The 17,031-nt window shown below is 38.2% G+C and overlaps 1 protein-coding gene across 1 annotated transcript in view; it reads right to left on the reverse strand.

Moving 5' to 3' along the window:
- The window catches only part of C2CD6 (C2 calcium dependent domain containing 6), a 111,057-nt gene that overhangs the window by 85,110 nt on the left and 8,916 nt on the right, over positions 1–17,031 (reverse strand). The window contains exons 6-8 of the mRNA XM_069578033.1: positions 8,900–8,944; positions 7,914–7,982; positions 5,955–6,034 (exon numbers count right to left, since the gene is read on the reverse strand). Coding sequence (XP_069434134.1) covers positions 5,955–6,034; positions 7,914–7,982; positions 8,900–8,944 — 194 coding nt within the window. The remainder of the gene's footprint in view (positions 1–5,954; positions 6,035–7,913; positions 7,983–8,899; positions 8,945–17,031) is intronic.

Raw genomic sequence — 17,031 nt, forward strand, 5'->3', positions numbered from 1 at the left:
ATCACTGGAAGGGACAGTGTATACCTTATATAAGAGAAAGTAATCAAGAGTCTTGTCTTCTAAATTATAGAGTTGGGAAGAGATATATCTCTGAGGTAGGACAGTGAAGGTGTACTACTGGTCTTGCCTGTGAAAAGAAACTGTTATGGATGGTCTTTATTAGCAAATATGGAGAAAAAAAGCATTTGTCAAATCAAGAGTTGCAGGCCAGGTAGTGAAGATGTGTTAATTTACTCAAGCAATAAAACCACATCTGGTACAGCAGTTGCATTTGGAGTCACCACCTGGTTAAGCTTACAATCATCTACCGCCATTCTCCAAGATACATCTGTCTCAGCACAGGCAAGATAAGTGAGTTGAATGGGGATGTGATGGGAACCACCATCTCTGCATCTTTCAAATCCCTATGGTGGCACAAATCTCTGCCATCCCTCCAGTAATATGGTATTACTTTTGGTTTACCATTGGAACCTCTAGTGACTTCCATTTGGTCTCTCCCACTGTAACATCCCTCATTTCACAGGTCAAGCGAGGTATTCACCAACTGCTGAATATGTCTGCATTCTAGAACTGAGGAAATAACTACAGGATGGATTTGGGGACCAACTGGGCCCCCTGTGAGATGAATCAGAGTTAAAACTTCCTTGACCACCTGATCTCCCTAAGCCACTATTCTAAGTGGTAGACAACAGTGACATTTTGTTGTTCAGCTGCTCAGTTGTGTCTGACTCTTTGTGACCCAGTGGACTACAACATGCCAAGCCTCCGTGTCTTTCACCATCTATCAGAGCTTGCTCAAATTCATGTCCATTGAGTCAGTGATGCCATTCAACAATCTTGTCCTCTGTTGTCCCCTTCTCCTCCTGCTTTCAATCTTTCCCAGTATCAGGGTCTTTTCCAATGAGTCAGTTCTTCACATCTGGTGGCCAGAGTATTGGGGTTTCAGCTTCAGCATCAGTCCTTCTAATGAACATTCAGGATTGATTTCCTCTAGAATTGACTGGTTTGATCTCTTTGCAGTCCAAGAGACTCTCAAGAATCTTCCCCAATACCACAGTTCAAAAGCATAAATTCTTCGGCACTCAGCTTTCTTTATGGTCCAACTCTCACATCCATACATGACTACTGAAAAACCATAGCTTTGACTAGATGGACATTTGTGGGCAAAGTGATGTCTCTGCTTTTTAATATGCTGTCTAGGTTGGTCGTAGCTTTTCTTCCAAGGAGCAAGAGTCTTTTAATTTCATGACTGCAGTCACCATCTGCAGAGATTTTGGAGCCCAAGAAAATAAATTCTCTCCATTGTTTCCCCATCTATTTGCCATGAAGTGATGGGACTGGATGCCATGATCTTCATTTTTCGAATGTTGAGTTTTAAGCCAGCTTTTTCACTCTCCTCTTTCACTTTCATCAAGAAGCTCTTTAGCTCCTCTTCGCTTTCTGCCATAAGGGTAGTGTCATCTGCATTTCTGAGGTTACTGATATTTCTCCTGGCAATCTTGATTCCAGCTTGTGCTTCATCCAGCCCGACATTTCACATGATGTATTTTGCATATAAGTTAAATAAGCAGGGTGACAATATACAGCCTTGACATACTCTTTTCCCAATTTGGAACCAGTCTGTTGTTCCATGCCTGGTTCTAACTGTTGCTTCTTGGCCTGCACACAGGGTTGTCAGGAGGGAGGTACGGTGGTGTGGTAGTCCCATCTCTTGAATAATTTTCCAGTTTGTTGTGATCCACACAGTCAAAGGCTTTAAATGAAGCAGATGTTTTTCTGGAATTCTCTTGCTTTTTCTATGATCCAATGGATGTTGGCAATTTGGTCTTTGGTTCTTCTGCCTTTTCTAAATCCAGCTTGAGCATCTGGAAGTTCTTGGTTCACGTATTGTTGAAGCCTAGCATGGAGAATTTTGAATATTACTTTGCTAGCGTGTGAGATGAGGGCAACTGTGCGGCAATTTGAACATTATTTGGCATTGCCTTTCTTTGGGATTGGAATGAAAACTGACCTTTCCCAGTCTTGGGGCCACTGCAGAGTTTTCCAAATTTGCTGGCATATTGGGTGTGGCATTTTCACGGTATCATCTTTTATGATTCAGGTTACTTTTGTTCACTTGACCTAGAACTTCAATGCTAATACAGATCAAGCAAGAATTTAGTAGACTTCCTGTATATTCTGTTTCCAGGAATATCATGATCGACTATCCAGTGCCGTGGTTCTGCATGAGACAGACTACTCTGCCGCTTCAACTCTGCTGTCCAGCATTGTACCCACACCTACCTTGTGACTCGGGATCCAATTCCTCCCAATTCATTTAGGCTTTTCATTCTGGTGACTGCAGTTCCCACTGCAAGGTCTACTCAGAGAAGAGCAATCACAGGGATCTTCAAGCGTGGGGATTCCCTCACAAACTTTTTTCTCAGCTTCATAAAAATCAGTGTGCCTTCTGCAGCCTCTCAGAATAAGTAGGTCTTAAATGACAAATCCTCTCTAACACTATAATCTCCCTAAACCTCTGAATCCCTTCCTCTACATTAAACTAAACTAGGTCTGGTTTTTCAATTCACTCATAGTGGGTTATCATTTGGTCCATGTTTCAGTAACCAACACACTGTAAGGAGTTCTATGTAACCCCTCAAGCTGCAAACTAAACATACAATCTCTACTTAGTTAGCCCATGTCAGTAAATTTTTTATATGACCCAACTTAATGGTCCTGCCGCCATTATACCATACCTTAAATATCCTTACCCCTACACATCCCCTGGATTTTTGTATATATAAATGAAAAAACTCAGGCAGTTCTTTTTAGAGTGTAATGCACTTCCTCATGGGTCACACTCTGAACCTCACCTTTAGGAGCTTGCTGGGACTTGCATCTAGTTATAAGCCTAAAAGTAAAGAGGGGTTGCGAGGGTGAGTCTTAAGGAGAATCAACATCATCTTGCATGGCAACTGCCTCAGAAGAGGCGATTACTATTTCCGCAAGCAATATGAGTTAATCTTCTGAGATGGAGGCAGAAAGCCCACCTTCACTTTGCTAAGGATAGAGACGTCACTGGCAAAGGAGGTATATCAGAATTTATGGGCTCAGTGTCCCCAGTTTCATCAAGATTTTCTCCTATTTTCCCATTCTAACTTGAAGATTCCACTTAGTCCCAATCAATATTCTCACTTTAAAAGTTGACACCTTCTGAAGCTGGGAGCTCAGTTTGCCTTGTAATTCAGCCAGCTGCAAGATGAAATTCTGCCTTTGATTCTTAGTAATCTTAGTATTATGGCTACAGGAGATCAGGGTCTCCTTCAGAACACACATGGAAGATTTCAGGTCATTTACACAAGGCTTGAGCTGGGAATTTGAATCCTTGAGCAAACTCATTATGTTCACTAGTTTGACAAAAATGTTTGAAAGTATCAAATATATAGTCACTCATATCTTTGCTTATAAATTGTTGATTAAGGATATCCAATGGTGATATTTTTCACATCACTATTGCCAGGTCATGCTGAGGAGTATCAGGGTCTTTTTACCACTAGAAATGGAGTCATTAGAGTCTTTAAATCTAATCAGATTAGAGAGATAACTTCAGAAAACTCAGAACCAATTCAGAAAACTCATCCTTAATCTTCTGTTTCTCTCAAGCCACTCTCAGTATCAAAATCTGTATTAGTGAGAGGTATTCAGAGAAACAAAACAAGTAAGCTGGGGGAAGGCGGTGCGGGGTGGAGAAAGAGAGAGAGAAGTTCAGACTCCAGATCCAGGAAGATCTGATGTTTCCATTCAAGTCCAAAGCCAGGAAAAAGCTGCCATTTCAGTCAAAGGCTATTATTCAGAAGGAGGAATTCTCTCCTACATGCGGAAAGGGCAGATTTCTTTGTTCTATTCAGGCTTTCAACTGATTGGATGAAGCCTACCCAATGAGAGCAATCTGCTTTACTCAGTCTACTGATTTAACTGTTAATCTCATTCAAAACTCTCTTACAAAAACATCCAGAATAATGTTTGACCAAATATCTGGGAACCCCATGGCCCAGTCAACCTGACACACAGAATTAACTGTCATACCCATCTAGCCATTGCCTTCATTCAGACTGTCAGTGCCTCTCATGTAGACTACTGCCACAGCTTCCTCCAGTCCTTGATCTCCAATACCAAACTAATTCTGTCTATATGCAATCCTATTGACTCCCTCACTTAAAATTCTTCAACGGCTCTACATCTGAAGTATTTCCAAATTTTCCCAATAAAGAACTCCTGTGGGTAGAGGACAGTGAAGGTATCTGGAAGTGTAGCTTAATGCAATCAGACACAAACCACATCATTTCCTGGAATCGTTTTGCTATCTTGAAAATTTATGTGACGTTTAAATTCTACTATATAATATGTAGATGTTAATTTTAAGATAACATTTTCCCTTTCAAAATCTTTGAGCAAAGTAATACTCCAGAAAGATGCACCATATTTTCCAGTGCCTTTCTGTTCCCTGCCACACATGGGAGGACTCAAAACAGTAAAATTTACTCACGTTTGAGAAGTATAAACTTACAATGATGATGATGGTGATGATAAAACATTTATTACTTCAGTAAGTAGTTAACAACTGAGAATTTTGTTATTTGCTACCATGTTCCAAATGCTTTATACATAACTTATTTAATATTACAATAACTCACCTGAGTAGTTGTTATTTTTACTCCATTCAATAGATGAAGCACAAACAGCTGAAATAACTTGCTCAAGGTTGCACAGCTAGTACGTGGGAGAGCCCACATGGTCTGGTTCTAGAGCCTGACCTCTTGACTGCTACATCTTGCCCTGACTGCTGCTCCAGCTCATCTCCTACTGCTCCCCTCCTTATTCCTGTGTACTTTGCAACCCACAACTCACCACTCACTGTTCTCCATCATAACATAGCCTCTTATGGCTCCCACCACCCTTACAAAATCAGCCTGGTGCACCACTACTCATGTTTCAAGCCTTACATCCAGCGCTTTTTCTTTTGCGGATCCTTTCTTCATACTTTCCTCCTAACTCCCCTAAAAAGTATAGGAAGCTCCCTGGCTGTGTCCCACAGACCTCGTGTGTATCTCTAGGAGGGCTCCACCTCATTCATATTACCATATTTTTTACATGCTACCTTTGCATTAAACCTGGGTACAGTAAACATTCAATAAGTGTCTACTGAATCAATGGATGGATATAAAATAAGTCAATAAACATAAGAAAAACATTAAACTTTACCATTTCAACAAATCACCAATATCAAACGAACAAAATTTATTTTTAATGATAATGCTCAGTGTTGACAGGACAATCAGCTCTTCAGAATATAATTTCCTATTCTATACCTAATTTCCTCAATCCCATTTCAAGTATTTTCTATTCCTTATTCTTGCATAGCACCATACATTAAATATCTCTCTCAGGTGCTCATTTTTCTTTGATCTATCTTTACTGCTGAAATTTCAAGACTAATTTACATACTATATTTTAAGTTACTTTTTGGCCCACTAATGGCATTTTTTGACCATAAGCTTTTTGCTGAAAATTTAGAAGTAACCAACGGAGTGTGTGGAAATGGGCGTAATGCTACCATACTGCAGAACAGAAAATGCAACTATTAGGCACCTTGATCTTAAAAATTCCTCACCTCTTTCTGCAAAAGGAATATTGCACTGGCCAACTTCCTCATTAGGGTTCCACTCCTTTCCCTCCTTTAGTCACAAAGTTGGCAACGCTTCTCTTCTTTTTCTTATCTCCAGACCTCCTCAACTACTCTCTCCAGGGCTACATCCAGAAACTCAAAATATCTTCCACTTGAGGCAAAAACAATTCACTGCTTTCTTTACCTTGGAGACTAGCTCATTCTGGACATGTCTTAAGACAATAAAGATGTTCCACCAAATGGATTACATGTTTTAAATGACTGTTAATAAGACTTTAATACTCACGTCACAGGGTCTGTTCTTTCTGGAGGTGGTGCAATATCCATAAACATAGATGGCTTAATAATTTTCTGAAGTGGTTTTAACTGAAAAAAGTAATAAGTACATATTAACACTGTTTAGTCACAATTTCAGTTCATCCTAATATGACTATTTCCTGGACTTATATGATATATATATATAATTATTTATATAATGAAATGAGGAAATGAATTAAGAGAAGAAGAAAGAATTAACATTGAGCACTGAGTATACAGTCCATGGAATTCTCCAGGCCAGAACACTGGAGTGGGTAGCCTTTCCCTTCTCCAAGGGATGTTCCCAATCCAGGGATCAAACCCAGGTCTCCCGCATTGCAGGCGGATTCTTTACCAGCTGAGCCACAAGGGAAGCCCATATATATAAAAGGAGGAAATTAATTAAGAGAGAAAGAAAGAATTAATTTTGAGCACTAAGTGTCTGCCAAGAATTTTACATCTTCAATATTCTGTAATCCTCTCAATAATTCTATGAGGTAGGTAAGTATCTCTATTGTACAGGTAATACTAACGATCAGTAATTTGTTCAAGGGCTACCGAATAGGCATGAGAGTCAGGGTTTGAATGTAACTTCATCTCACCAGTGCAAGTACTCTTTATACATTACCATGATAGGTAAGCAGGGGATATGCAACTGAAAAGTTCATAGACATAAAATCAAGTAGAACTTTTATTAAACTTCCCACTCTTTCCCTTATAACGCCTTCATTCCTAGTTTTTAGTAGAATCCACCTAAATAAAATGCAATACCTGCCCAGTTTATTTGAAAAGGACTTATCTCTGGGATTGTTACATGTTATATTCACACAATACCTACCTCAGAAGTTAGTGCTCATGAACTGTGACTGTAACAAAAGGACCAAAAAGTTAAGGATCCCTATATGGCCCAATTCATGATAAGAAAATAGGCAGAATGAACAGAAGAAAAATCAAGGGGGAAAAGAAAAAAAGCTCGTGTCTAGCGGCTTTCATCATTACATATTTGTGATCCAAAATGTATTTAAAAAATTATGATATACCATAGGTAAAATTTTAAAATGCATTTTATAGGGATTTCTGAGTTAACCAGCAGTAGACTTATTTAATCAAACTGATCTACTGACTCTAAATTCCTAATTTAAAAAACCAAGAGTATAAAAAGTAGTAAAAGCTGAAAATTAAAGATTATATGTAAAGTATAGGGGTTCTTTCTTCTATAAAACAGAAGTACTAATGAGACCGGATTTATAAATGCCCCAAAGCTGTGACAATACCCAGAGATATCAATAGTTCTTTCAAATACTTAATGAGAATATATGTTGGTAGATTATTGGGTAGATTTTTCTAGACCAATTCCTTGAAAAGGTCATTACTGACAATAATTTCCACTATAGGAATCCAGCCTAAGGACAAAATGAAAGAAAAGGATAAAGGTTAATGTATAAAAATCTTCACTGCAACTTTGGATATACACAGTAAATTTAAAGAGGTAGGCTTAAGTTAGAAAGATATCTTCGCTGGGCATATTACTTTCTTGATGAACCAAGAAGAGTTGACACTGAAACAATCATGGTGAGAAAGGACTCTATGTGATTAGAGTACAAAATATCTGAATAACATAAATGACTCCATTCTAATGATTTTCAGATATAAAATACACTCACTTCTTGAATATTTAATTTTGTTTTCAATCACATAAGTATGTTTGTACACAGACACTAACACACAAAAGTTTTAAAATAAAGACATCCTGAATAGATTATCATTGTTTAAAAATGTATAAACAAACAATGGTGAAGTTTCATTTTTCTTTAGACTAGAGAAAAATGTCATTCTTTTTAAAAATATTTATTTTAAAGAACATATCAAACTGGAAAGGGAAGAGGCTCAGGAGGATTATATGACTAAAGAGCTGCAATAGAATTATTTTTAAAAGAGAGAAACTAACCTGATGTGAAAATCCATAACCAAAGTTTCCATAGGAGAACATAAATTCCACCTCCACCCTGCAGATAAACTAAACGTGCCAAATTTATTTTATTATTTGATCAGAAAGATATTTGAATGGAGAGTTATAGCAAGTGATATTTTTACTTCACAAATCTTTAAATTAGAAAAAACCAAAGCATGAATCGCTTCATTAAAAAAATTTTTACAGAAGTAATTCCTAGGTAGGAATCTATGGTGTTCTGGAAATATTTAAAAATTTTTTAAAAAGCGACTTAAGGAATATTATATGATTAAGATATGAAAAATATCAATTTAAAATTGCTAACAATTATGCTGAGATACATACATACATATGTATTCATAGACATGTATATATGTTTTAAGTATTTATTCACACTTTTCCCATCTCCACTTTCATTTTAAGATATATTTTTTATTTAGAAAAAGTGAGTTCATCTCTCTGAACCTCAGCTTGCTCATATGTGAAATGAAGGAAGGAATCAGAGGTTATGACCTCAAATGTTCTTTATTCTTTCTTTAATGTTCCTTGTCCTCAATTTGGTTTTTGGGAAGAGAAGCCTCTCAGAGTAGATGATCAGTTAATCAAAATAATTTTTAAGTACTTAAAAAGAAATTCAGTAAGAACTGTAAACACCAATTTAGAGACTGCTCAAGGAGGAAAATAATTCTTCCTCAGTTCAGCAAGTGAGGATCCTGAGGCTATACAGTCAAAGCAGCAACAAGAGGCATTTTACTCTCTTACCAAATGATTTCTAATTTTTGTGTTCACCATTTAGCAGTAAGATAGCAGCATTTTTTTTAAGTAGAGATGAAGTTTTTTGAGCAAATATTATACTTTCTCTTTAATATGTTTACATTAACTCAAACAGTGACTGGAAGTGTACGAAAAAATAAAAACAATATCAGAGCAAAGTTACACGAAATGTGCACACAAGGCTTTGGAAGTTTCAGTTAAGTTCTTACTGTGTTTTTATTCAACATTTGGAGTTCTCCAGTAAAGCACCCTTTCTAGAAAAAAGAAACAAGAAAATTATTAAATATAGAATTACTGATATAGTCACAGTGTCACTTGTAAATTTCTAAATCATTTCATAAATTTAAAAAAATCAAGTAAGGATTTTTAATGCATATATGATCTAATAGCTAAAATACAAAAATAATGAATGTTTGGAAAAAATAAAACTTCCAGATTGTACCAGAAATAAATGTTAATATTTACATTTGTGTTTTAAAGAAAAATGTCCCTACTACTTCTACTTAGAGGAACCGCCAGGTCTACACACCTTTTGAGGGGTAAACATGGATCTATATGATAGGCTGACTCATGACAGAACTGAGTGCTTCTCTCATCTCTTGGGGACTGTTGGGATCTTTTTACCCAAGAAAACCTTTGGTATTGAGAGGATAACAGGCAGGAAGGCCAGGAGTCTCCAAACGGAGGAAATAGGCTGCAAGTGTCAGACATTTTTTCTCTCACTCATAAGCGGCAGGATGAAACAAACTAGTGTTACATTTTTTCCCCTTCTCTATACAAATTTAAAAAGAGGTTTCTCATAAAATTCTATGCTGCCATAGTGATACCTGGTTCCACCTGAACTTAACTTTTCTCCAACCTTGAGCTAACCAATGCATTTTTCTTATGGAAATGTTTGTCTTAAGCTATGTTAATGTGCTATGTATTTACCCCAAACTCTGCCTTCAAGTAGGTTCCGCCTAAAGGCTCAGAACCAACCTGACAAACCGGTACGTTACACTCATACATAGTTCATCAGACACTCTGTCTATCAGATCTAGTCCCTTAAATCTATTTCTCATTTGCACTGTATAGTCATAAGGGATTTGATTTAGGTCATACCTGAATGGTCTAGTGGTTTTCTCCATTTTCTTCAATTTCAGTCTGAATATGGCAATAAGGAGTTCAAACAATAGTAAAGCTTAATAAAACTAAAAGCTGGTTCTTTGAGAAGATAAAATTGATATAGCCAGATTCATCAAGAAAAAAAGAGAGAAATACCAAATCAACAAAATTAGAAATGAAAAAGGAGATGTTACAACAGACAAGGCAGAAATACAAAGGATTATAAGAGACTATTGTGAACAGGTAAGGAGCAGTGACTGTGCTTTGCTAGAGCAGCCATGAAGAGATACCCCACGTCCAAGGTAAGAGAAAACCAAGTAAGACGGTAGGCACTGAGAGAGGGCATCAGAGGACAGACAGACTGAAACCACAATCACAGACAAGTAGCCAATCTGATCACATGGACCATAGCCTTGTTCAACTCAATTAAACTAAGCCATGCCCGGTGGGGCCACCCAAGAAGGGCAGGTCATGGTGGAGAGGTCTGACAGAATGTGGTCCACTAGAGAAGGGAATGGCAAACCACTTCAGTATTCTTGCCTTGAGAACCCCATGAACAATATGAAAAGGCAAAAAGACAGGACACTGAAAGATGAACTCCCCAAGTCAGTAGGTATCCAATATGCTACTGGAGATCAGTGGAGAAATAACTCCAGAAAGAATGAAGGGATGGAGCCAAAGCAAAAACAGCCAGTTGTAGATGGGACTGGTGATAGAAGCAAGGTTCGATGCTGTAAAGAGCAACACTGCATAGGAACCTGGGATGTTTCCAATCAAGGCAAATTGGAAGTGGTCAAACAGGAGATGATAAGAGTGAACATTGCCATTCTAGGAATCAGCGAACTAACATGGACTGGAATGGGTGAGTTTAACTCAGATGACCATTATATCAACTACTGTGGGCAGGAACCCCTTAGAAGAAATGGAGTAGCCATCATAATCAACAAAAGAGTCTGAAATGCAGTACTTGGATGCAATCTCAATAATGACAGCATGATCTCTGTTCATTTCCAAGGCAAACCATTCAATACCACAGTAATCCAAGTCTATGTCCCAACCAGTAATGCTGAAGAAGCTTAAGTTGAACAGTTCTATGAAGATCTACAAGACCTTCTAATCAACTCCCCAAAAGGATATCCTTTTCATTATAGGGGACTGGAATGCAAAAGTAGGAAGTCAAGAAACACCTGGAGTAACAGGCAAATTTGGCTTTGGAGTACAGAATGAAGCAGGGCAAAGAGTAATAGAGTTCTGCCAAGAGACGAACTAGTCATAGCAAACACCCTCTTCCAACAACACAAGAGAAGACTCTACACATGGACATCATCAGATGGTCAATACTGAAATCAGATTGATTATATTCTTTGCAGCCAAATATGGAGAAGCTCTATACAGTCAACAAAAACAAGACTGGGAGCTGACTATGGCTCAGATCATGAACTCCTCATTGCCAAACTCAGACTTAAATTGAAGAAAGTAGGGAAAACCACTAGACCATTCAGGTATGACCTAAATCAAATCTCTTATGACTATACAGTGGAAGTGAGAAATAGATTTAAGGGACTAGATCTGATGGACAGAGTGCCTGATGAACTATGGGCGGAGGTTCATGACATTGCACAGGAGACAGTAATCAAGACCATCCCCAAGAAAAAGAAATGCAAAAAAGCAAAATGGCTGTCTGGAGGCCTTACAAATAGCTGTGAAAAGAAGGGAAGTGAAACGCAAAGGAGAAAAGGAAAGATATCAGCATCTGAATGCAGAGTTCCAAAGAATAGCAAGGAGAGATAAGAAAGCCTTCCTCAGTGATCAATGCAAGAGAGGAAAACAATAAAATGGGAAAGACTAGAGATCTCTTCAAGAAAATTAGAGATACGAAGGGAACATTTCATACAAAGATGGGCTCAATAAAGGACAGAAATGGTATGGACCTAACAGAAGCAGAAGATATTAAGAGGTGGCAAGAATACACAGGAGAACTGTACAAAAAAGATCTTCACAATGATCACTCACCTAGAGACAGAAATCCTGGAATGTGAAGTCAGGTAGGCCTTAGGAAGCATCACTATGAACAAAGCTAGTGGAGGTGATGGAATTCCAGTTGAGCTATTTCAAATCCTGAAAGATGATGCTGTGAAGGTGCTGCACTCAATATGCCAGCAAATTTGGAAAACTCAGCAGTGGCCACAGGACTGGAAAAGGTTAGTTTCCATTCCAATTCCAAAGAAAGGCAATGCCAAAGAATGCTCAAACTACCACACAATTGCACTCATCTCACACTAGTAAAGTAATGCTCAAAATTCTCCAAGCCAGGCTTCAGCAATACATGAACCATGAACTTCCAGATATTCAAGCTGGTTTTAGAAAAGGCTTAGAGGAACCAGAGATCAAACTGCCAACATCCGCTGGATCATGGAAAAAGGAAGAGAGTTCCAGAAAAACATCTATTTCTGCTTTATTGACTATGCCAAAGCCTTTGACTGTGTGGATCACAATAAGCTGTGGAAAATTCTGAAAGAGATGGGAATACCAGACCACCTGACCTGTCTCTTGAGAAACCTATAGGCATGTCAGGAAGCAACAGTTAGAACTGGACATGGAACAACAGACTGGTTCCAAATAGGAAAAGGAGTATGTCAAGCCTGTATATTGTCACCCTGCTTATCTAACTTCTATACAGTGAACAGCATGAGAATTGCTGGGCAAAGTTGGCTTAAAGCTCAACATTCAGAAAACAAAGATCATGGCATCCAGTCCCATCACTTCATGGCAAATAGATGGGGAAACAGTGGAAACAGTGTCAGACTTTATTTTTCTGGGCTCCAAAATCACTGCAGATGGTGACTGCAGCCATGAAATTAAAGATGCTTACTCCTTGGAAGAAAAGTTATGACCAACCTAGATAGCATATTCAAAAGCAGAGACATTTGCTGACTAAGGTCCATCTAGTCAAGGCTATGGTTTTTCCAGTGGTCTGTATGGATGTGAGAGTTGTACTGTGAAGAAAGCTGAGTGCCGAAGAACTGATGCTTTTGAACTGCGGTGTTGGAGAAGACTCTTGAGAGTCCCTTGGACTGCAAGGAGATCCAACCAGTCCATTCTGAAGGAGATCAGCCCTGGGATTTCTTTGGAAGGAATGATGCTAAAGCTGAAACTCCAGTACTTTGGCCATCTCATGCAAAGAGTTGACTCATTGGAAAAGACCCTGATGCTGGGAGGGATAGGGGGCAGGAAGAGAAGGGGATGACAGAGGATGAGATGGCTGGATGGCATCACTGACTCGATGGATGTGAGTCTGAGTGAACTCTGGGAGTTGGTGATGGACAGGGAGGCCTGGCGTGCTGCGATTCATGGGGTCGCAAAAAGTCAGACACGACTGAGCGACTGAACTGAACTGAACCAGAAGAAATATCAATAACCTCAGATATGCAGATGACACCACCCTTATGGCAGAAAGTGAAGAGGAACTAAAAAGCCTCTTGATGAAAGTGAAAGAGGAGAGTGAAAAAGTTGGCTTAAAGCTCAACATTCAGAAAACGAAGATCATGGCATCTGGTCCCACCACCTCATGGGAAATAGATGGGGAAACAGTGGAAACGGTGGCTGACTTTATTTTTCTGAGCTCCAAAAACTGCAGATGGTGATTGCACCCATGAAATTAAAAGACGCTTACTCCTTGGAAAGAAAGTTATGACCAACCTAGATAGTATATTGAAAAGCAGAGACATTATTTTGTCAACAAAGGTCCGTCTAGTCAAAGCTATGGTTTTTCCAGTGGTCATGTATGGATGTAAAAGCTGAACTATAAAGAAAGCTGAGTGCCGAAGAATTGATGTTTGAACTGTGGTGTTGAATAAGACTCTTGGGAGTCCCTTGGACTGCAAGGAGATCCAACCAGTCCATCCTAAAGGAAATCAGTCCTGAATATTCATTGGTAGGACTGATACTGAAGCTAAAACTCCAATACTTTGGCCACCTGATGCAAAAAGCTGACTCACTGGAAAAGACCCTGATGCTGGGAAAGATTGAAGGTGGGAGAAGGGGACGACAGAGGATGAGATGGCTCGATGGCATCACTGACTCAATGGACATGGGTTTGGGTGGACTCTGGTAGTTGGTGATGGACAGGGAGGCCTGGCATGTTGTGGTTCACAGGGTTGCAAAGAGTTGGATACGACTGAGCGACTGAATTCAACTGACTGATTGTGAACAACTGTATGGCAATAAAATGGATAACCTGGAAGCAATGGACAGATTCTAGAAAAGTTCAATCTTCCAAGAGTGAACCAGAAAGAAATAAAAATTATGAATAACCCAATTACAAGCACTGAAATTAAAGCTGTGATTAAAAAAAAAAAATCTCGCAAAAAACAAAAGCCCATAACCAGATGGCTTCTCAGGAGAATTCTATCAAACATTTAGAGAACAGCTCTTGCCTATCCTTCTAAAACTCTTTCAGAAAATTGCAGAGGAAGGAACTCTTCTAAAGTCATTCTACAAGTACACCATCACCCTGACACCAAAATCAGAGAAAGACAATAGAAAAAAAGAAAACTACAGGCCAGTATCACTGATGAACATAGATGCAAAAATCCTCAACAAAATCTTAGCAAATAGAATTCAGCAACACATCAAAAAGCTCATATACCATGATCAAGTTGGGTTTATTCCAGGGATGCAAGGATTCTTCAATATACACGAATCAATCAACCAGATACACCATATTAAAAAACTGAAAGATAAAAACCATATGATAATCTCAATAGAAGCAGAAAAAGGCTTTGACACAATTCAGCACCCATTTATGATTAAAACTCTTCAAAAACTGAGCACAGAAGGAATCTACCTCAACACAGTAAAGGCCATATATGATAAGCCTACGGCAAACATTATTCTCAATGGTGAAAAACTGAAAGCATTCACCTTATTTCAGGAACAAGACAGGGGTGTCCACTTTCACCACTATTACTCAACATAGTTCCGGAAGTCCTAGCTAAAGAAATCAGAGAAGAAAAAGAAATAAAAGGAATCCAGATCAGAAAAGAAGAAGTAAATCTGTCACTGTTTGCAGACGACATGATATTGTACACAGAAAACCCTAAAGATACTATCAGAAAATTACTAGAGCTAATCACTGAATTTAGCAAAGTTGCAAGATACAAAATCAATACACAGAAATCACTTTCATTTTTATATACTAACAATGAAAAATCAGAAAGAGAAATTAAGTAATCAATCCCATTCAGCACTGTAACAAAAAGAATTAAATATCTAGGAATAAACTTACTTGAGGAAACGAACTATAGAGAGTTATAAGACACTGAAGAAAGAAATCAAAGATGACATAAACAGATGGAGAGAACTCCATGTTCCTGGGTAGGAAGAATCAATATTGTGAAAATGACTATACTACCATATGCAATCTACAGATTCAATGCAATCCCTATCAAATTATCGATGACATTTTTCACAGAACTAGAACAGAAAATTTCACAATTCATAGGGAAATACAAAAGACCCCGAATAGCAAAAGCAGTCTTGAGGAAGAACAGAGCTGGAGAAATCAACGTTCCTGACTTCGGATTATACTACAAAGCTATAGTCATCAAGACAGTATGGTACTGGCAGAAAAACAGAAATATAGACCAATGGAACAAGATAGAAAGCCCAGAAATAAGCCCATGCACCTATGGGTACCTTATTTTTGACAAAGGAGGCAAGAATATATAATGGGGCAAAGACAGCCTCTTCAATAAGTGGTGCTGGGAAAACTGGACTGCTACATGTAAAAGAATGAAATTAGAACACTTCCTAAAAAAAAAAAAAAGAACACTTCCTAACACCATGTACAAAGATAAACTCAAAATGGATTAAAGATCTAAATGTAAGACTAGAAACTATAAAACTCTTAGAGGAAAACACAGGCAGAACACTCGATGACATAAATCAAAGCAAGATCCTCTATGACCCATCTCCTAGAGTAATGGAAATAAAAACAAAAGTAAACAAGTGGGACCTGATTAAATTTAAAAGCTTTTACACAGCAAATGAAACTATAAGCAAGCTGAAAAAACAACCCTCAGAATGGGAGAAAATAATAGCAAATGAAACAACTGACAAAAGATTAATTTCCAAAATATATAAGCAGCTCATAGAACTCAATACCAGAAAAACAAACAACCCAACCAAAAAGTGGGAAAAAGATCTAAGCAGACATTTTCCAAAGACATACAGATGGCTAACAAACACATGAAAAGATGCTCAACATTGCTCATTATTAGAGAAATGCAAATCAAAACTACAGTGAGACATCACCTCACACTGGTCAGAATGGCCATCACCATAAAGTCTACAAACCATAAATGCCGGAGAAGGTGTGGAGAAAAGGGAACACTCTTGCACTGTTGGTGGGAATATAAATTTATACAGCCACTATGGAAGATGGTATGGAGATTCCTTAAAAAAAAAAAAAACTAGGAATAAAACAACCATATGACCCAGCAATCTCACTCCTATGCATATACCCTGAGGAAACCAAAATTGAAAAAGACACATGTATCCCACTGTTCACTGCAGCACTATTTACAATGGCTAGAACATGGAAGCAACCTAGATGTCCATCGACAGATGAATGGATAAAGAAGTTGTGGTACATATACATAATGGAATATTAAAAAGGAATCAGTTCCTAATGAGGTGGATGAACCTAGAACCTATTATACAGAGTGAAGTAAGTCAGAAAGAGAAAAATAAGTGTTGTATTCTAACGCATATATATGGAATCCAGAAAAATGGGACTGAAGAATTTACTTACAGAAGAGCAATGGAGAAACAGACATAGAGAATAGACTTACGGGGAGGGGAGGAGAGGGTGAGATGTATGAAAAGAGTAACATGGAAACTTACATTACCATATGTAAAATAGACAGCCACAGGAATTTGCTGTATGGCTCAGGAAACTCAAACAGGGGCTCTGTATCAACCTAGAGGGATGGGATGGGCAGGGAGATGGGAGGGAGCTTCAAAAGGAAGAGGCTGTATGTATAGCTATGGCTGATTCATGTTGAGGTTTGACAGAAAACAAACAAATTCTGTAAAGTAATTATCCTTCAATAAAAAATAAATAAATTAGGGAAAAAAAGAACTGAACTGAAACTGGAACTGACAAGAGAGTTTGTGGTCTGAGTCTTGTTTTGAAACATTTCAGAAAACAAAATAAAACAAACAAAAAGCATGC

The sequence above is a fragment of the Ovis canadensis genome, chromosome 2, assembly GCF_042477335.2.
Source record: "Ovis canadensis isolate MfBH-ARS-UI-01 breed Bighorn chromosome 2, ARS-UI_OviCan_v2, whole genome shotgun sequence".
Lineage (NCBI taxonomy): Eukaryota > Metazoa > Chordata > Mammalia > Artiodactyla > Bovidae > Ovis > Ovis canadensis.